Below are 22,775 nucleotides of genomic sequence, written 5' to 3' on the forward strand. Positions count from 1 at the left end.
GAAATGGACCTTAGAAAGCCCCTAAGCTCTCATTTTTCTATAGGTAAACACACTTATGGAGTTGAATATGAACATTTACACTCACTATGTTTTTCTTGTGGCGGGATTGGTCACCAGAGAGAGGCATGCAATGATAAACCTATTCCGGTGACGGTGCAAGAAGGCCAGGCATTGAATGGCGTTGGAAGCCAAAGAAATGGAAGCCTAGTCAGTTCTAGACCAAACCCAAGTGGGAAAGAGCATAAAGATGAGGTAGGCCTAGGGAATTATGGGCCATGGATGACTGTTCCAAGCCAACGAAGAAAATCAAATGGCCCAACTGTGTATAGAGGTGCTAATACCCAACAGAATAATAGATTTGAGATCCTACACGAGGAAGGGGCCCAGCCAGGTCCCAAAGCCCAAGTTAGCAAGGAAAAAGGAAAATGAAAAGTCCACGTAGATAGGGACTTTTGGTATAACGCCAGAACACCAGCAAAAAAGGCTAAGATAATTAGCCTTGGTATGGCTACTGAAAAGAAAGGTGGGGAAGCTCGAATGGGCAATATAGGTGGCATTGACATGAAGATACAAGATCAAGCGGCAGCAAGGGGAGAGTGTGAGACATCAAATCCATAGAGTAGTAAACACCATTTCTGTACCACCATAAACCACCCACCCACTCACCCAACCGACCATATCTCACATTCTATAAATTCTGCTACTCGAATAAACTCTAGAACCAAATTCTGAGTTCCCCCTGATAAAAATGGAGGAGGAATGAGAGAATTACCCTACGGGGAAGCACATGCTACATCAGAACAGAGTCTTAGTGTACATGTCCCCACGGAAAGAAGTGTTACACCTCATCACCTCAAAATGGTGGAACGAGGCAATAAAGTTGAGGCTTTAACCATGGAGACAGGTGGATGCAAACCAGGATATGCATTACCTATCAATGACACCACTGAAGTTGATGGAAGATGATTTCAAAGCCATCAGAGGCTACTTGGCATTAGACAGCCAAACACTTTTACCACAACAAACTATACCATCTATGGATTTACTCATCTAGAATTGCAGAAGAGCAGGGAACAAAAAGTTTAAAAGGAGTATGAGGGATTTAGTTCAGATCCATAAACCAGACCTGGTTGTCCTTATGGAAACTAAAGTTCAGTTCAAGGCTATGGGTTTGTTCTTCAATGGTATGGGCTTTACAACTTCAGCTCATGTAGACCCAATTGGCCGTAGTGGGGGTATTTGGATGACTTGGAACCCAAACATAGTAAATGTTAGAGTGGTGGAAGCCAACTCCCAGCAAATCACTATTACCATCTTTAGGCAGAACTACCCAGACTGGTTGCTCCCAACTGTATATGCAAGTCCAAACAGTAGCCTAAGAAAAGAGTTATGGGATCACTTGGAGAAAGTTTCTCGTCATATGACTCAACCCTGGTTAGTTGCTGGTGACTTTAATGACTTCACCACACCTAATGAAAAATGCAGTCTACAAGGTAACCTGAACCAGTCCTTGAGTCAAGATCAGAGAAGGAGCAGGAAATTCAATGCAACGGATGATAATTGCAAGCTCATGGATCTAGGGTGTTCAGGTCCTAGGCTGACTTGGTCTAACAACAAAAAAGGCTGGGCAAATACTATGGTAAGGTTGGATAGAGCTTTGTGTAATACAGAGTGGAGAACCAGTTTCCCAAATGGAGCAGTTCGGAATCTCCCTTGCACCTACTCAGACCACTCCCTTATGATGGTGTTTACTCAAGGTAAGTCTCCTTTTAATCCCACTTGTAAACCCTTTAAATTCATGGCGGCTTGGATTACTCATAAGGATTTCATAAATGTTATTGATAATAGTTGGACCAAGAACTATGTCTCCCTGAGTAATAACCTCTAGAAACTAGCTCAAGCAGCTAGTGTCTGGAACAGAGAGGTCTTTGGCAATATCTTTAAAAGGAAGAGATGGTTACTTGGGAGGATAGAAGGCGTTCAAAAATCCCAAGCCAACATCTATTCTCATAATCTTCATACTCTAGAGCTAGATCTTATCGATCAATATAATAAAGTGCTTTACCAGGAAGAGCTTCTGTGGTTTCAAAAATCTAGATCTAACTGGATTACCCAAGGTGAGAGGAACACAAAATTTTTCCAGCTTACCACTATCACCAAAAGGAAAAGGAGAAAGATTGAGATACTAAGAAATGATAGTGGGGGTTGGTGTGATCAACCTGACCAACTCAAGAATCTGATTACCAATTATTTTGTTAATCGTTTTAGCTATTCCTTTACCACCTCTCTTGATCACTGGAATAATTTGGTGGTTTGTAAGGTGACTCAGGAGTTCAACTCCAAACTTACTAAAAGTATTACTAATGAGGAGGTTTGGCAGGAAGTGAAGAATATTCATGCTTTTAAGGCCCCTAGGAGGGATCTTCCGTAAGTTAACGTTACTATGGACGTCAGCGAGCACATGCCGTTACTACGACGGAATCTTCCGTAAGTTGACGCCATCGCACATAAGTAAAACACGCAAAAAGGAAATAAAACACGAATGCAGGGATACGGGGTTTTGAACCCCTGACCTCAGGCTTCGTCCCTTGGTCCCTTAATCACTGAGCCAAACCACTGAACCCAAGTCACTCTTGTGACAAAATAGTTGAATAAATGTATATAATGCGTAAATATACAATATAGATACATATATGTATACAACTTTCACATTTCTCTCTCTTCCTTCAAAAACTGCGTCTGACACGCGGCCTTACTTTTGCGTTAGTTGGCCGACAAAAGCAGACCTCCTCGATTTGTAAGCTCGCCTCAGCTCTCTCTCCCTTTTGTCTTCTTCTCTTCTATATTCTTCTGAATCAGTATCTTCTATCTTCTACTTATTCACGCATTTCTCTTTCTTCTTCATCATTCTTTTCCATCTCCTTCTTCTTCATTGCTCTCTTCTGTTTCTTCTTCCTCATCGAGAGAAAAAAAAAAGGACTGAACGGAGAAGGAAAGTTGTCCCAAAACTCAGTCTATTCTCTGTTATTTCTCCGACTCTCCTTTCTTTCTCTTTACATGTCTCACCACACATGGCCTCATCTCGTCCTCTCACTCTCTTTCCGGACCTCAATGATCCAAGCTCTCCTGGACCAAGTGCCCCTGCTCCTACCCTTCCTAACCTTCCTAGACCAAGTGCCCTTGCTCCTACTCTTCCTAACCTTCCAGGACCGAGTGCCCCTGCTCCTACTCTTCCTAACCTTCCTAGACCAAGTGCCCCTGCTCCCATTCTTCTTAACTTTCCCGTGATGTCAGTTGAGTAAATCATGGCTGCTCAATCTGACATTGAGGCCAACCACTTCACACTGAGCTCTTGCATGGAGACAGTGACTGCAGTTACCAAATTATCTCACCGGTTACAGAACAGGACCAATGAAGTACAACAGTTAAATGCCCAATTTTCTCTGCTCTAGGGCATGTACAAAGATGCGTGAGCAGAGATTTGCGCCCTAAAGGCGGAGAACAAGGAGTTGAAACAAAAGACCACCGTCATGACCCGATTCGGAGCACCTTTATACTTCGCCTTTGACAACCAGCAGGGAGTCAACTCCCTCGGCGGTCTTATACACACAGAAGCAGAGCCTTCAAGGGTCACCCAAGGCGACAAAAAAAGGAAGAGATCGGCGGGAGAGTCGAGTAAGTGAAGTCGGCATGTGGCTGTTATCAAAAACAAAATCCCTCTCTCTCTTTTTTTCTTCTTTTTTTTTGTTGCCTCTGCAATCGGGGATGTCATCCCTTGACTTTAATAAAATCAGTTTTCTCTTTCTTTTTTTTTAATCTAGTGTAATAATTTACTTAATATCCATCCAAAGTGAATATCTCAAGACTCTTAACCAATAAGAACACCCTCCCTTTAAAGACACAATTTAGTGATATATTTTGTAATTGCAACCGTCACACGACAACTAACTCATCTCAATATTAAAATGAATTCATACTTAGTTACCTAATTGAATAAAACTAACACAAACAATGACTCCAAATATTTCATCCCATGAGAACCTCCATTCGTCCCCCAGTACAATCATATTCTTCTATGAATTACTCCAAAAACAAAATCCACAGATCACCTTAGCCTCAACTACTTCACTTGAGCAAGAAGAGGCACCAACCCTTACTAAACATAATGCAATCATGCCAAACATACTACAAAAAAAAAAAAAATTCTCAGCCACAACTTTAGTTGCCCAACCAAACAATTTTTGTATTATTTTTACCTAACTACTCTATTTCTTTCACTCAACGAACTAACTAACAGCTTACGCAAACTTGTCTGCATCCACCCACACAATTTCACTCCAACATAGAATTTACCCAAACGCTCACACAATGCACTTCGAGTCCACATAGAATTCATCAACACTAGATATACATTCTAACAATACTAAGGTACTCCCAACTAATACTCATAGTTGTAGTGATTTTGAAATCTCCTTTGAAGTCTCTAGTCAGCTCGCTTCTATCCAAATTCTAAAAGATATAATCACAAGCTATGATGCCACTCATTCAGCCTTTAGTGGCTCCTTAGGATAACATAATAATTTCTCAAGAGATCATCCATACTTTGAATCACAAAAAGGGTAAAAAGGGGGGTATGATTTTTAAAATCGATTTGGAAAAAGCTTATGATAACATCTCTTGGGATTTCCTCAAACAAACCCTTTTTGAATTTGATTTTGATGTTAACCTTATTGATCTCATCATGAGTTGTGTTACTAGTGTTAGCACTGCTATTATTTGGGATGGTGAACCTCCTCAAGACTTTAAACCTCAAAGAGGTCTGCGGCAAGGAGATCCTCTCTCTCCTTACCTTTTTGTGTTGTGTATGGAGATGCTATCCAATGTGATTAGCCTCCAAGCTAAGAACAAGCTTTGGAAAGAGATTGAGGTCACTAGAGGTGGTCCTTCAATCACTCACATTTTCATTGCTGATGACCTCATGCTTTTTGGGCAGGCCACTACGTCAAATTGCAACACTATAATGTAGATTATGGATGAGTTTTGTGAAATCTCTGGATTGAAAATTAATTCCCATAAGTCCAAGTTGTATGTTTCACCTAACATTGAGAGCAGGACAGCCAGAGATTTGAGTAATAAATGTGGCATTCCTTTCACTACTGGATTAGGGAAATACTTGGGTGTTCCCCTAATTCATGAGAGGGTTACCATGAGACACTTTAATGATCTCCTCGGCAAAATGCAAAGAAGATTGGCTGGGTGGAAGGCTAATGTGTTATCTTTGACTGGCAGAGCCACACTGATTCAGTTAGTGACTTCTACTATTCCTTCTTACACTAAGCAAACAATGCTTGTTCCTAAAAAGGTGAGCAATGAAATTGATAAGTTGAACCGGAATTTCCTTTGGGGTGATACCCTAGAAAGGAAAAAAATTCACCTTGGTAATTGGGATGTGGTGTGCAGAATGAAAAGGAATGGGGGTCTTGGTATAAAAAAAAGCTAGAGACCAAAATCTGGCCCTACTTTCAAAGTTGGGATGAAATATGATTAGCAGACATGAAGGCTTGCGGTGTGAGGCTTTTAGAAAAAAATATCTTAAAAATACTTCTTTGCAGGATTGGCCTAAAGGGAGGCAAGCATTTCATCTTTGGAAAGGCATCATGTGTACTACAAACACTCTCAGAAAAGGTATTAAATGGTCTGTGGGTGATGGCCAGACTGTTAATGTGTGGAAAGATTGGTGGCATGGTGATAGATCCTTTGAAGAATCTGTTTCCAGCCCTAACCTTGCCAGTTCCACTGATGATCCTAGGTGTGTTAAGATTAGAAAACTAATGGGAGATGATGGAACTTGGGATGATCAGTATGTTGACAGCATACTACTATCTCCCACTGTTTCTCTAATTCTGAACACTGTCCCTCCTGATAACTCCAGTTTGGATTCTCCTATGTGGAAAGGGGCCCCTGATGGGGTGTTTACAGTTTCCTCTGCCTATGATCTTATTCAAGGGCATCCTCACATGGATGAAGATTGGACATGGGTGTGGAAGCTTCGGCTCCCGCAAAAACTTCAAGCTTTCTTATAGACTATACTCCATGGAAAGTTGCTTACTAACCATATGAGAATGAAGAGAGGCCTTACCAATGATCCTATTTGCCCCTACTGCAGTGGGTCTGAGGACATTAGCCACTTGTTCAAGGACTGCTATAAAGCTAAGGAAGTTTGGTTTACTACTTTTGGCAGGAAGTGGTATTTTAGTATGGTTGGGAAACCTTGGAGGGATTGGCTCATGAGCAATGCTAAAAACAAAACTCATTTCCCTACAGACATCTCTTGGTACACTGTTTTTATTGTGGCTTTATGGAAAATTTAAAAAAATAGAAATTCTTTTGTGTTTGATGGTAAATCTACTTCTAACCAAAAGAGTGTCAAGTTTATTTTAGATTACTCTACAGAGATCCACCAAGCTTTCCTCAACTCAATCCTTAATCCTAGATCCTCTTACAGACTTATTCATTGGTGTTTAGCTTATGCAGGTCGGATCAAATTAAATACAGATGGCTGCAGGAAAGTTGGAGGAGAAAAAGGCTTTGGAGGTCTACTTATGGCAGATTGCAAATGGGAACCAGCCTTGAAGCGGAATTGTGGGTAGTGTATAAAGACCTTACTGTTATTTTACAAAAAGGATTATCCAATGTTTTGATAGAAACAAACGCAACACAAATCGTGAAGCTGCTGGAGGAAGAAACTGTGGCCAATTGCCCCTTCAGAAATTTAGTGGATGATGCAAAAATTTTGATAAGAGGCTGCGAATGCACAATCCAACACATTTGGCAAGAAGGTAATCTTTGTGCGGATGCACTAGCCAAATTCGGAACAGAACAACCTGAAGATACGCTAGTGGTGAATGAACCACCAGCTGCAATTAGAAGTTTGCTAGTAAGGGACATGATTGGTTTAACCTCTGAACGAACTTAGCCCTTTGTTTGTGTTTTTCCCTTCCGATGTAACCAAAAAAAAAAATACTTATGCTTGCTTATCTGTAAGAAATGATCAAACAGTTCAAACTTTTAATTCGTTAAAATTTCATTTTAATTTAGTGCTTGTTTGGCATGTGCTAGCATATTATCTTATTTGGATCATAATTATCTTATTTGGGTCACATTATCTTTCCACTACATCACTTCAAACCCAATCCATATTTCACATTTTTTTGTAAAAAGTCAAAAAGTAAACTAATCTAGCACTTCCCAAACAACCCCTTAGTTCGTTTGATAAATATATTAATTTTAAATATATTTTAAAATTTATTAATTTTTTTAAAATTAAACTTGAATAATTAATTGTTCATTCAACTCGATTTGATAAGTCTAAAAGCTATATAAGACTATTTTGGAAAGATGGTTCAAAACTATCTTCCAACTTTTAACTTATTTTGAGTTATATCATCTCTCACATTTTTTACACGTTTTTTTTTAAAACCAAAAAAGTCAAAAAGTCAATTTTTATCGATCTTCCCAAAACAACGGATAATAATACCAAACTATTCGAACTCGACTTGACAAAAACTCGTTTGTGATTGGTTTAAAAGTTTAATTAATCAAATTTAAACAAATTTTAAAATTTATTAAAATTTTTAAACCAAACTTAAACAATTAATTGTTCAATTCGTTATGCTTGTTTATCACCTCTACCTATGCTATTATATAGAACAAAAAATTATCACTGTTTTTTTCTTTTAATTCTTGAATTATTTTTACCTTTATTTTATTTTATTTTCATTTATCAAATTCAGGTACACTTACAAATTTCAAGCACACCTGTATAAGGCCCTATTTCTCTAATAAAGAAAATGTTGTCAGATGGTGGACTTCAGAGCGTTTTCAACGCTTCATCAAATTTGTTATCAAATTTAAATTTGATAAAAAAAAAATTGCCTAAAACGTGAACTCTAACCCTTTCATCAAACTAATATCAAATAGAGGGAGAGTTATTTTTTTTCATCAAATCAAGGGAGTTTTATCCTTTCATCAAATTTGTAAATGACTGTTGGACCGAATGTCCTCCTAAACAACCTCTTCCTTGCAAAATTTTCCATAAAAGTGTTGTCAATTTACACAAACCGATCGATCAGCCGAAAATTCGCCTGGTCGTCCTCCCGGCCAACCAATGCTTTAATGAAAAATATAAATTGTCCTTTGAAACAATTGATATCAAATAAAGTTTTTACTCAAATTTAATAGGGGGAAAAAAATAAGAATAAACATTAGAGATGCTCTTATATATCCAATTAAGAAGAAAATGTTGTCATATGGTGGATCTTCCTATTAAGTGTGATATTCTTACACAAAGAATTTACATTTAACTATTGATTGATTTAATTATCCTAAAATTATTCTATGATCATTTTTTAAAACATAAATTACACTGTCCTCTTTGAAACTTCAAAGAAATTCAACAAGTTTCATAATTTTGTTATAATTATACTAACCTCCATTTTAGTAAGACTAGAAGAACTATAACTAGTGTAGATGGTGTGAAAACACAATAGTAGACAAGAAAAAGTAATATATTTTAATGTAAAAAAGATAACAACTTATTGATAACTAACAGTTAAGTATTGTGTGAATTAAAATATTAAAAAATCAATATAATTATTTTAAAATTGTAGGACTTATTGTATCTTTTTAATTTCAGGAGAAGTCAATGTAATTTGCCCTTTTTAAAATAATCACAAGATTATTTAGTATTTAGCCCTCACTAATTCAACGAATATATTTGATCCCATGTTCATATGTATTATGTAATTAGAAAATGCTAATTACTATCCATTGGTGATAATTAATATTGATAATGCGTGTAACAAATATATTAAAATAAAAAATATACATATAATATATATATATATATATAAGTGTCCGAGAATATTTAAAAGGGCATTTTTTCGATGGATAGGTCACGCGCTAAATTACTATGTTCTTGCCAAACGGCCATGAGGCGTCGGTATGTTTATCGATGACAACGGATGAAGAAATAACATCATCGTCTTCGAAGGTACATCCAACTATGATGAATCGTAGCTCATTTGAGTGGGCCTTCTAGAGATTCCTCCAAGAGACCCATCTCTTAACACTAAAACCCATCTATCTATTTTTTTTTTTTTTTTGAAAGACTGAAGTTTTATAATTAGAGCAAGGCTAAAGCCTTACATAAACCAACAGGGGGATTACAAACCCAATTGGGAGATAGAGCTCCATTAAGAAAGGCCATTGTTGCCCAATAAGCAACACTATTAGCCTCACGAGGAGTTCATAAAAAGAAAAAATTACATTGGATTGCTAAGCTTCGGATATCATCAATGATAGGAGCACATTCCCACGGAGGAATAGCCTCGGAGACACACAGAGATATCACAGTTTTGTTATCTCCAGCAATTTCCACCTGAGAAAGATTGAGGGATCGAGCCATGAGACATGCCCATTGGACTGCCAGAGCTTTACCCTGCATGATTGAACCCACTTCCTCAAAATGGACAGCTCCTTCCACAAGCAAGTCTCTGCTATCCCGAATAACCACAGCTATTGATGCAGTGGAAGACCCAGGTCTCAGAGCTACATCATAGTTAGCTTTCAATCTGTTATGCCGAGGGAGAGTCCACTCCCTAGCCATAGATCTCAGAGAACTCCACGAATTAGGAATAGGCTGATTAGATTGCAGCACTGTTGGATACTCACTAAAATTCTTTTCAGCTTTGAAAATTACCGAGTAGGGGTCAATGGGCTGATGGTTGAAAACGATGTCATTTCGACATTTCCAAATGTGCCAAGCTAACCAAAGCAGCTTACAAAAATTCTGTAACAACCCTCGTCACTGTTTACCGATTAACCACTGATTACTGCTAAACTGAGACTGATTATGATTGGTAACTGAATTGATTGAAGTACTGAACTGATTGACTGAAATCTGGGACTGAATGGACTAAGTATATCTGTTTAATTGTATGTCTATCTGTTGACTGTTTGATTATCTATTCATGCTTTTGTGTTTAAATTATGAATTGAAGGCCTTATCGGCGGCCGAATCTGAAATGGATTGATGTTTTACGATCGTTAGGATTTATGTGATTTTATGGTGTATTTATCTGAAATATGATCTGGTACGATTAAATTAGATTAATTATTGATAAATTGCACGACTTAGACTTAATTGCAACATTGCCATCCTTAGTGGCCCACTACCTCAACATATTGAGCCTTGTACACAACTAGACAAACCTTTCCTCAGCCTCATTTGAGCACAAAACCGATCTAGAGAGTGAGGGAGTGGGAGAATTGATGTGTTCTTGAAGGATTTGCTTGGAATCTTGAGGATATTGTAGAAAACTTGCAACATTGAGCCTCCATACCTCTAATTCAAGACTTAGGTAAGGAAATTCAACCTCTCACTGTTGTGTTTAAGTTGATTCTTGCATGGTTCATGTCTAATTGAGGAGCCAAGTCATGTCTTAGTCTAATAATGTTGAATTGGAGCTCATTCCATGCATGCATGTTTGAATTGTATAGTTGTGAGTTGATTTCATGGTAAAATGTTACATGCATGTTCATAATTAAGCTTAAGTCCATGATTTCATCTTGTCCTTGGAAGAATTGGCTCATTAGAGCATGAAAGTGAAGCTTTGAAATGGTTTAAATTCATGCATGTTATGTTTGAATTATATTCTTGAAAATTGGTTTGAAATTGAGTTGTTTGAAACACCCTTGGGCTTTGATTTTACAATTGAGCTTTGGAATCATGTTAAACTATGAGTATTGGGATGTTTCTGGAAAATTGGCCCAAGAGGATCAAAATTTATGCTTTAAATATTGAATTTGAGCTTGAGGTTCAAATCTGGGAATTCCAGATTTTGAACTCACGCTCGAGCGGGGTTACTGGCGCTCGAGCGTGAAATTCGTGCTCCCAGTACTTTGCACTGTTTAAAGTCCGCTCGAGCAGAATAATTGACGCTGGAGCGTGACGTTGTGTCTCTTGCTCGAGCGGGTGTCGAGCGCCCAATCGAGCGTGATTTTCACCTATACAGCACTTTTGATTGTTTTGCAGAACGCTCGAGCGGGTAAGTCTACGCTCGAGCGGAAACCTTTGTCTGCATGTCCGCTCGAGCGGAGTAATCTACGCTCGAGCGTGACCCCTGTTTTCTGAAAATTTTTGAAAATGCTTTTAAAGTGCATCTTTGCATCTTCATCTCATCCTAGGCATTCTTAGGCCTAGTTTAAAACATCTTAATGAGGATATAGATGTAGAACACACCAAGGCAAATTAGGGATTAAGTTATTATCTTTCCCAACTATGTAGCTTAGTGTGTGTTCAATCTGTAACTGTGTAGGGTTGGCGACTGGGGACGCGCTCTAGCTTTACTGTAGCCCAGAACTCTGTGAGTAGCAACTGTGTAAAGATATGTTCAAAATGATTATCTTCTGAACAATTGAATTGTGCTGCTTTTTGAATTGATACTGTTAATTGAATGAATGTATGTCCTATATTTTGAACTGTATTGTGGCATCCTTAGCAACTACTGTTTATTGTTACTGTTACAGAGATCTCTGTCGGTTCCCTTGTTGGAGCCACTACTGTTACTGATTGATGGCCATCATTTACTGTTCGGTCTTTTAAGACCTACTGTTTACTGTACTGTTATGCTAATGGATGTACCACATATGACTAAATGACTGATATACTGAATTAACGAACTATTTTTGTTACTGTAAGGACATTCATTCTTAACCTCTTTACGCATTACGTTATTCACTGGGCTTTAGCTCACTGCTCATATATATATGTAGGTGTACAGGCACCAGACCGTGGTTAGAAGCGTCGGGGTAAGCTCTAGTTTTGTCAAGCCAACCACTATGCCTCACTGCGAGGTTTTGAGCCCGTTAAGTTATGGCTTAGGGGTGTTTTATTTCCCCGTCTGTCTCTGTATCTGTTTTGTTTACTGTACTATACTGTTTAATAGGGATTAGGTCCCTGAATTGAATGATTGTATATATGTACATATTGTTTTGTCCGATTATATATATTTGAATGAAAAGTCTTTTTGCATACAGACTGTCACAGCTCATTGGGCATTGGCTATTTACTGTTTTGGCTTCCGCCAGGCCCCTGCACTCTGTTTTACTGTATTACTGTTAAGTAGACCTTCGGTAATCTTAGATTACTGGCTGGTTACGGTGCTAAACCCATAGGAGCGGGTTTAGGTCGTGACAGAGTGGTATCAGAGCGATACTTACCACGAGTTATACCGCACACATGTGTCCTAATGAGCTATAGGATGTCCTAGAAAAGCGATTAGGGCATTACATGAGCATGATAAGTGTGTGGCTATGACATGACTGAATGTATGCTAATGTGTTAATTTGTTTAAAGAAATGACCGCCTAGGTTGATAATTGCTATAACTGCCTATAGTGAAATGGATAATCCGAAAACTGCAAATGAATCTGAATCCTCATCCTCTGAGGCAAGAATGGCAAGAATGATGGAACTAATAACTAAGAGACTAGATCAATAACAGAATCAACAGCCCCCACCTCCTCCTTCGGTACAGCCGGAGCAGAATGTGAATGTTAATGATGGGGACATAATTGCTCTCACCCATAAGTTTAGCAAAATAAAACCGCCATCCTTCCAGGGAGGCCTTAAATCGTTAAAAGCTGAAGCATGGGTTCTCGAGACAGAAAAATTGTTTGAGGTCTTTCCGTGCTCCGAAGCACATAAAGTGCTATTGGCCACCTTTACTCTGCAAGAAGAAGCTAGAAGGTGGTGGATGCTTATCCGTGATGACAACACTGTTATGACTTAGGCTCAATTCAAAGGAGCCTTCTTTGAAAAGTACTTCCCTCAGTGTGTTAGGGACAGAAAAGTAACTGAATTTGAACAGTTGAGATAGGGCACGATGTCCGTTGCTAAATATGAGACAAAATTTACTGAACTTGCCCGTTATGTACCACATATGGTTGACACTGACTACAAGAAGGCCAGAAAGTTTGAAGGCGGCCTTAATGTTGCAATACTCGACAGAATAAATGTTCTGAAATTACCGAACTATGTAAATGTTCTTAACCGAGCCTTGATGGCTGAATCGAATATCGAAGTATTGAAAACTGAAACACCAGCATCTGAATGGCGTGGTAAAAGGCAGGGTTTTAAATTCAAGAAAGGCAAGCATAAACCATTGAACAAGAAACAGAATACGGGGTCAACAACTAGTCCCAGCCAAGGGAGTGGTTTCATACCACCCTGTTCTGAGTGTGGCAAAAAGCATAAAAGGGTCTGCTACAAAATATCTGGAGCCTGTTACAGGTGTGGCAAGGTAGGCCACATGGTTAAAGACTGCCCCTCTGCTCCACAAGCCAGTAGTAAAGTTGCACTAAGCGTGGCAGCATCAACTGTTGCACCAAAACCAAACCCAAAGCTACCGGGAAAGAGCCCATGAGGCAGGGCCGAGTGTTCGCCCTAGTACCAGGAGACGTGCAGAATACCGAGACCGTTGTGTCAGGTATTCTCTCTATTTGTACTCAAAATGCTTATGTACTGATTGATTCGGGGTCTACGCATTCATATGTGTCGCATGCTTTTTCGCGAAAACTGAATAGACCATTAGAACCCATGAATCATCTGTTAGCTGTATCATCACCCATTGGGGGATCTATGACCTGTGCATATATGTACCCTGCTTGTGAAATTATTGTTGGAGATGCACATTTGTTTATTGACTTACTGCCTCTGAACATTGATCATTTTGATGTAATATTGGGAATGGACTGGTTAACGAAATACCATGCTACCATAGACTGTGTAACGAAACAAGTAGTTTTTCATCCACCGGGTTTACCCGAATTTGTGTTTAATGGGGTTGAGGTAGTACCTCATCCGTACTTGATTTCATCTGTGAAAGCTATTAAATTGATTAGAAAGGGGTGTAAGGATATCTGTGTTCTGTATTGACTGTATCTACTGATGATAATGCTAACGTGAACAGTATTCTTATAGTCAGAGAATTCTCAGATGTTTTTCCAGATAATTTGCCAGGGGATTTGATTGACAGGGAGATTGAATTTACCGTTGATGTGATTCCGGGAACGCAGCTAGTATCTAAAGCTCCTTACCGAATGGCCCCAACTAAACTGAAGGAATTGAAAGTGCAACTGCAAGAACTGCTAGATAAGAAGTTCATCAGGCCTAGCACTTCGCCATGGGGCGCAACTATTTTATTTGTGAACAAGAAAGACGGCTCACTGAGACTGTGTATTGACTACCGCGAACTGAATAAGGTAACTGTGAAAAATAAATACCCATTGCCACGTATTGATGACTTATTTGATGAGTTATAGGGTGCTCAAGTGTTCTCTAAGATCGACCTCAGATCAGGATACCATCAGTTGAATGTTAAATTAGAAGACATTGACAAAACTGCTTTTCGGACGAGGTATGGACATTACGAATTTTTAGTTATGCCTTTCGGAGTTACCAATGCACCTGCTGCATTTATGGACCTCATGAATAGAATCTTTAAACCATACCTTGATGACTTTATTGTAGTATTCATTGATGACATACTGATTTACTCCAAAAGTATAGAAGAACATGAACATCATCTGAGACTTGCCCTATAGACCCTAAGAGAACAGAAACTTTATGCTAAACTGTCTAAATGCGAATTTTGGCTTGATCATGTTATGTTTTTGGGGCATGTTGTTAGCAAAGATGGAATTTCTGTTGATCCGCAGAAAATTGAAGCTGTAGTAAACTGGCATAGACCAACAAATGTGACAGAAGTCCGAAGTTTTTTGGGTTTGGTTGGATATTATAGAAGATTTGTCAAAGATTTCTCCAAAATTGCCTTACCGTTGACTCAGTTAACTCAGAAGGGGATATCATTTGACTGGACTGACCAAAGGAAATCAGCATTCCAAGAGTTGAAAACTCGACTTGTAACTGCACCGATTCTTACCCTACCTTCAGGTACCACTACAAGAAAAGGGGACAAACAACACGGAAGCAATAGCGATGGCGCGCCTCCCGTCGCAAAAAATGGTTTTTTGCGACGATAACTTATACCGTCGCAAATAAAGGATTTAGCGACGGCGTTTGTCCCGTCAGTAATAAAACCACGCGGATAGTTAGTAAATGCCGAATTATTAGCGACAACGTTTTTTACCGTCGCAAACAAAATTAGTTTTGAGACGGCATATGTTTGCTGTCGCAAACAGTGGCCATTTGCGACGGCAAACTTCCGTCACAAAAAGGGGTTTATTAAAACGGCGCCGTTTTATGATGTAATTAGTAACCATCGGCGACGGTGTAAAACGAACCGTCGCAAAAAGTTAAAAAAAAAATTACCCCTGTCCTTCCCTTTCATCTTGCCGCTCGATGATTTCAGCCAAATCCCTAAATCTTCGAAACATTTTTTTTCCTCCAAATTCCTCAAACGAGCTACGAAGGCGAACGGCTCTCTCTAGCAGTGGTGCGGTGGTGCGGCGGTGCGGCGGCGACGACAACGGCTCTGGTTGGTCCGGCGACGACGATAACGGCTCTCTCTGCGTATGCTCTCTCTCTCTCTCTCTCTCTCTTTCTCTGTATATATATATATATATAGATGAATGTATATTCGTAAATCTGTAGATGAAGTAAAATAAATAAATCTGTAGATGAAGTTATTTATATTCGGCAATCTATACATTGTGTAAATCAGTAATATTGCAAAAAATTATAAATTAGTGATAAGAAGATTTTATTTATAAATTTTGTTGGTGATAAGTAGATTTTATAGTGATGTTTGTCTATTTATTTGGTTTAACTGAAAAATTATAATTTACTTGGCGCTAAAGTTATATAGACTGTTATGGAAAATTAGTGAGAAAATAAAAACAAAACATGAAAAATCTATTAACAGCTAATAAAGAATTCAAAGTTTTTCTCTTTAAATTTGAAGTTTTCAAATCTGGGGAAAGAATTTGAAACTTGGAATCTTATGACAGGTTGGGTGAGCCTCTGTTGGATTCAAATATTCTTCTTTTTCTCCCAACTTGTAATATGCCAGTTTCTATTCATATTATTTTGATTTATGCTAACAGAATATATATCTATATATTTTCAACTTTTTGTTGAAGATCAGTATTGGGTTTACTTGATTGTGGTCATTAGGTAAGGATCTAGTGTTTGATACTTGTCATGTGGAGTTGGATTTGTGATGTAGCTCCTGAACCTTGAAATACTTTGTTTAGTATATGGTTGTTCAAGTTTAAGTTCAAGTTCAACTTTTTGATTTTCTAGATAAAAAATAGCATCTTGATGAAATGGTTAGAAGCACAATCTTGTTTCTTGCAGTTCTGTGCTTGTATTTTAGGATTGAATAGAAGTGCATTAAAACTAATATTTGCATATAGTTTGTAAATTGTAGCTACTACATGGTATGCAGTTCTGCCCTACTGATGTTCTCCCATCAAATCGGTAAATAACTAACTGGGATAAGACCACCTACCTATTTGAGAGAAATTGGACGGATAAGTATCATGGTACATGAATACGTAGGTATTATATTTAGAGTTACTTTGATGAGATATTTTTGTGGATGTGTACAGATGATGGATAAGAGTTGGATTGATTTGCCAAATAGGATGTCGAGCGAATACATTAATGGGATTGATGAATTCCTTGTGTTTGCCTACACTAATACGATTGAAGGTTCGATGATCAGTTGTCCGTGTAGGAAGTGTAAGAATCGATACTATTTTGTACAAAAGGGTGTACGAGAGCATCTGATTTTGAATGGTTTTTTTAAAAAATACAAACATTGGATTAATCATGGGGAATCTTACGTATCTCTGCATAGTAATCGAGAGAATAAAATATTAACTAATTTAGACATTGGGGATGATATGATTAGAATGATACAAGGGGCTATGGGAAATCCATATGCCGGTACAAGTGTTAAGGGTGATGAACCACAGGGGCCTGATCCCCATGCATCTGAGCCCCAGCTCGGTCCAAATGCAGAGACTGCAAAGTATTTCAAACTTCTTCAAGATGCACAAAGTGAATTGTATCCGGGTTGTCAGAAGTTCACATCTTTGTCATTCATTGTTCGACTTCTACATTTGAAAGTGCTTAATCAGTGGACAGACAAGTCTGTTGACATGTTGCTTGAGTTATTGAATGAGGCGTTCCCGTTGGGTGTGAAACTCCCAGACTCATATTATAAAGCTCAAAAGGTCACAACAGATTTGGGCTTCACATATGAGACGTGGGATGCATGTCCGAACAGTTGCATGTTGTTTCGAAACGAGGACGCCAATCTTGATAAATATGTCATATGCAACAGTTCTAGATGGAAATCAAATGGTGATGGTGGTTCAAATGGTCCTAACAAAGGTGGCAAACAAATAGCTGCAAAACAGATGAGGTATTTTCCTTTAAAGCCAAGGTTGCAGAGGTTGTTTATGTCATCCAAGACGGCCAAGTTCATGAGATGGCATGCAGAGGAACGAACTGATGATGGTGTCTTCAGGCATCCTGCTGACTCCCTTGCATGGAAAGATTTTGACCATCAGAATATTGACTTTAGTAATGATTGCCGAAGTGTAAGGCTTGGCTTAGCATCTGATGGTTTTAACCCATTCAGGACGATGAACATAGTTCATAGCACTTGTCCTGTTGTGCTCATTCCATACAACTTGCCGCCATGGATGTGCATGAAGCAACCATTTCTAATTTTATCCGTGCTTATTGACGGCCCGAAAGGACCTGGTGACAAGATTGATGTATATATGCAACCGTTGATTGAGGAGTTGAAAGAACTATGGAATGAGGGTGTGTCAACTTTTGATGCATCAACAAATCAAATGTTTTAAATGCATGCAGCTTTACTGTGGACAATTAGTGATTTTCCTGCATATGCAAACTTGTTAGGATAGAGCACTAAAGGCAAATATGCATGTCCTTGTTGCAATAAGCAAACTACATCGTGTTGGTTGTAGCATAGTAGGAAACAATCATACTTGGGTCATCGCAGATTTTTACATACTGGCCATAAATTTCGGAAGGATAAAGTATCATTTGATGGTAGTCGGGAAGTTAGACTCAAACCAAAATTGTTTTCTGGAACTGAGATGTTGCTACAATTAGAATCTGAGGGTATTTTAACCCAATACAAGAGGAATGACCTTAAGGAGAGGCATAGGAGACAGGTAGAGAAGGAGAAAGCTGGACATCGCACCCATAGTTGGAAGAAAAAGAGTATCTTTTAGGCAAACTAGTTCCTTAAGAAACTTGAATTCGAGGCAAACTAGTTCCTTAAGAAACTTGAATTAGAGCCGGATTTCACTTTAGGCAAACTAGTTCTTTAAGAAACTTGAATTCGAGGCGTTAATACTCCAAAATCACCAAACGACGTCGATTTAGCACGAAACTTGGCACACGCGACCGCCTAGGCACGAGAGACTTGTGGGAGAAGACGGGGCTCGAATCGGGTTCCCGGTTTGGGAGTTAGAGCCGGATTTCACTTTAGGCAAACTAGTTCCTTAAGAAACTTGAATTCGAGGTGTTAACGCCCCAAAATCACCAAACGGCGTCGGCTTAGCACGAAACTTGGCACACACGACCGCCTACGCACGAGAGACTTATGGGAGAAGACGGGGCTCGAATCGGGTTCCCGGTTTGGGAGTTAGAGCCGGATTTCACTTTAGGCAAACTAGTTCCTTAAGAAACTTGAATTCGAGGTGTTAACGCCCCAAAATCACCAAACGGCATCGGTTTAGCATGAAACTTGGCACACACGACCGCCTATGCACGAGAGACTTGTGGGAGAAGACGGGGCTCGAATCGGGTTCCCGGTTTGGGAGTTAGAGCCGGATTTCACTTTAGGCAAACTAGTTCCTTAAGAAACTTGAATTCGAGGTGTTAACGCCCCAGAATCATGAAACGGCGTCGGTTTAGCACGAAACTTGGCACACACGACCGCCTAGGCACGAGAGACTTGTGGGAGAAGACGGGGCTCAAATCGGGTTCCCGGTTTGGGAGTTAGAGCCGAATTTCACTTTAGGTAAACTACTTCCTTAAGAAACTTGAATTCGAGGTGTTAACGCCCCAAAATCACGAAACGGCGTCGGTTTAGCACGAAACTTAGCACACACGACCTCCTAGGCACGAGAGACTTGTGGGAGAAGACAGGGCTCGAATCGGGTTCCCGGTTTGGGAGTTAGAGCCGGATTTCACTTTAGGTAAACTACTTCCTTAAGAAACTTGAATCCGAGGTGTTAACGCCCCAAAATCACCAAATGGCGTCGGTTTAGCACGAAACTTGGCACACACAACCTCCTAGGCACGAGAGACTTGTGAGAGAGGATGGGGCTCGAATCGGGTTCCCGGTTTGGGAGTTAGAGCCGGATTTTACTTTAGGTAAACTACTTCCTTAAGAAACTTGAATTCGAGGTGTTAACACCCCAAAATCACCAAACGGCGTCGGTTTAGCACGAAACTTGGCACACACGACCTCCTAGGCACGAGAGACTTGTGGGAGAAGACGGGGCTCGAATCGGGTTCTCGGTTTGGGAGTTAGAGCCGGATTTCACTTTAGGTAAACTACTTCCTTAAGAAATTTGAATTCGAGGTGTTAACGCCCCAAAATCACTAAACGGCGTCGGTTTAGCATGAAACTTGGCACACACGACCTCCTAGGCACGAGAGACTTGTGGGAGAAGACGGGGCTCGAATCGGGTTCCCGGTTTGGGAGTTAGAGCCGGATTTCACTTTAGGCAAACTAATTCCTTAAGAAACTTGAATTCGAAGCGTTAATGCTCCAAAATCACCAAACGACGTTGGTTTAGCACGAAACTTGGCACACGTGACCGCCTAGGCATGAGAGACTTGTGGGAGAAGACAGGGCTCGAATCAGGTTCCCGGTTTGGGAGTTAGAGCCGGATTTCACTTTAGGGAAACTACTTCCTTAAGAAACTTGAATTCAAGGTGTTAACGTCCCAAAATCACCAAACGGCGTCGGTTTAGCACAAAACTTGGCACACACGACCTCCTAGGCACGAGAGACTTGTGGGAGAAGACGGGGCTCGAATCGGGTTCCCGGTTTGGGAGTTAGAGCCGGATTTCACTTTAGGTAAACTGCTTCCTTAAGAAACTTAAATTCGAGGTGTTAACGCCCCAAAATCACCAAACGGCATCGGTTTAGCACGAAACTTGGCACACATGACCGTCTAGGCACGAGAGACTTGTGGGAGAAGACGGGGCTCGAATCGGGTTCCCGATTTGGAAGTTAGAGCCGGATTTCACTTTAGGTAAACTACTTCCTTAAGAAACTTGAATTCGAGATGTTAACGCCCCAAAATCACCAAACGGCGTCGGTTTAGCACAAAACTTGGCACACACGACCACCTAGGCACGAGAGACTTGTGGGAGAAGACGGGGCTCGAATAAGGTTCCCGGTTTGGGAGTTAGAGCCGGATTTCACTTTAGGTAAACTACTTTTTTAAGAAACTTAAATTCGAGGTGTTAACGCCCCAAAATCACGAAACGACGTCGGTTTAGCACGAAACTTGGCACACACGACCGCCTATGCACGAGAGACTTGTGGGAGAAGACGGGGCTCGAATCGGGATCCCGGTTTGGGAGTTAGAGCCGGATTTCACTTTAGGCAAACTAGTACCTTAAGAAACTTAAATTCGAGGCGTTAATGCTCCAAAATCACCAAACGACGTCGATTTAGCACGAAACTTGGCACACGCGACCGCCTAGGCACGAGAGACTTGTGGGAGAAGACGGGGCTCGAATCGGGTTCCCGGTTTGGGAGTTAGAGTCGGATTTCGGTCTAGTCAAAATTATTTACTAAACTATCTTTCTAATTATATAGTAGTCAATTTTTTTTTATATTTTTCTGTAATTAAAATATTAACACCATTATATGGTTATTAATTATTTTTATCTTGTTTTTTTCAGATATTTCCTGAATAGCAGTTTGCTTCTTGTGGAATGCGGGCGTATAAAGATTATGACCAATTTTTGTTTTTGTAACCCACAAAAGAATCAAGACGAAAACTTTTGGTTTTGATTTTGATTTATGTTATTTAAATTTGTGAACAACATTATGTATGTAGTATGCGATATTATGTAGTGGCATAATTTTTATTCTTATGAATTTTTATTTATGTATTGTTATGAATGGAACAACATTATGAATTTTCATTTTTTGTCAACTTTTGTTTATGTATGTATTTATATTATTATGTAAATTTTGGATTTTTTTATAGTTATTTTTCATTTAATACAGGTTATTTTAATTTTTTTAATAATTTCCCAACAGGTTTTTTTTTTTTTTTTGAGACGGCATAACAACCCGTCGCAAAAAAAATTCTACGAGGCTTTTGCGACGACAGCCATACTGTCGCAAAAGCTATGGAATGTAATTGAAAATAAAACCTTTAGCGACGGCTCAGGTTGCCGTCGGCAATAGTCATCAGCTACGACACTTTTAGCGACGGCATTCTTGCCGTCTCAAAAAACCCATTTTAGCGACGGAAATACTGTACCGTCGCAAAAACTCAGATTTTCTTCCATTATTGGCGACAGAACATTGCCGTCGCAAAAAAGGCAGTCTCCCGTCGCAAAAAACAATGGCGACGGCACTTACCGTCGCTAAAGCCCTTTTGCAACCCCCTTTTTCGCGACCCCCACTTGCTGTCGCAAAAAGCCAAATTACCGTCGCAAAAAGTATTAGAGACGGCGTATGGACCATTTGCGACGGCGTTTTGCCGTCACAAAAAACTCTTTTTTTTGTAGTGTACGGATGGTTATACTGTATTTAGTGATGCTTCTCATAAGGGTTTGGAATGTGTTTTAATGCAGAATGGGAGAGTTATTGCTTATGCTTCCCGACAACTGAGACCGCACGAAAAGAACTACCCGACCCATGATCTGGAACTTGCTGCAGTAGTGTTTGCACTGAAAATCTGGCATCACTATCTGTATGGGGCGACATGTGAAGTATATACCGACCACAAGAGTCTGAAATATTTCTTCACACAGAGAGAACTGAACATGAGACAGCGGAGATAGCTAGAATTGATTAAAGACTATGACCTACAGATTTTGTACCATCCGGGAAAGGCCAACACCATTGCCGATGCACTGAGCCGGAAATGGATTGGAAATTTAGCCTGTTTGCTCACCGGGCAAAAGGAATTGCTTTGTGACCTTGAAAACTCTGAAATTGAAATCGTTTTGCGAGAACAAGGTGGAACCTTAGCTGCTATTTCTGCTCAACCAGCACTGATTGAAGAGATTAAAGAGAAACAGCAACTGGATGACTTCTTGAAGAAGATCATCGAAGAAAGGGAAACTAAACCAAGACCGGATTTCAAATTTGAAAATAATGTACTGAAATTTCAAGAAAGACTGTGCGTACCAAATGATACTGAATTGAAAAGAAGAGTTCTGCAAGAGGGCTACAATTCAAAATTTTCTATCCATCCAGGGAATACGAAAATGTACCAAGACCTGAAACTGAATTTCTGGTAGCCGAGAATGAAGAAAGCAATTGCTGATTTTGTGTCGAAATGTCTTCATTGCCAACAAGTCAAAGCCGAACATCAACGACCCGCAGGCTTATTGCAGCCCTTACCGATACCGGAGTGGAAATAGGAGCATATCACCATGGATTTTATTGTGGGATTGCCTCGCTCCAGTAAAGGTATGGACTCAATTTGGGTTATTGTTGA

The 22,775-nt window shown here is 39.7% G+C and overlaps 1 protein-coding gene across 1 annotated transcript; it reads left to right on the top strand.

Annotated features, from left to right (window-relative positions):
• Positions 1 to 1,093: 1,093 nt before the first annotated feature.
• On the top strand, positions 1,094 to 5,026 carry LOC114319723 (uncharacterized). Its single transcript, XM_082897012.1, has 3 exons — positions 1,094 to 1,757; positions 2,028 to 2,427; positions 4,759 to 5,026. The coding sequence occupies exons 1-3, from the start codon at positions 1,094 to 1,096 to the stop codon at positions 5,024 to 5,026; spliced, it is 1,332 nt and encodes a 443-aa protein (XP_082753138.1).
• Positions 5,027 to 22,775: the final 17,749 nt, after the last annotated feature.

The sequence above is a fragment of the Camellia sinensis genome, chromosome 12, assembly GCF_055761805.1.
Source record: "Camellia sinensis isolate YWXY chromosome 12, ASM5576180v1, whole genome shotgun sequence".
NCBI classification, from domain to species: Eukaryota; Viridiplantae; Streptophyta; class Magnoliopsida; order Ericales; family Theaceae; genus Camellia; species Camellia sinensis.

Bases quoted from the DNA above. Each gene is read 5' to 3' on its own strand.
- LOC114319723 (XM_082897012.1), top strand. From the start codon at position 1,094: ATGAGGGATTTAGTTCAGATCCATAAACCAGACCTGGTTGTCCTTATG. The intron at 1,758-2,027 runs GTAAGTCTCCTT...TTCATACTCTAG, and splicing joins TATGATGGTGTTTACTCAAG to AGCTAGATCTTATCGATCAA. The intron at 2,428-4,758 runs GTAAGTTAACGT...TTGTGTTACTAG, and splicing joins GCCCCTAGGAGGGATCTTCC to TGTTAGCACTGCTATTATTT.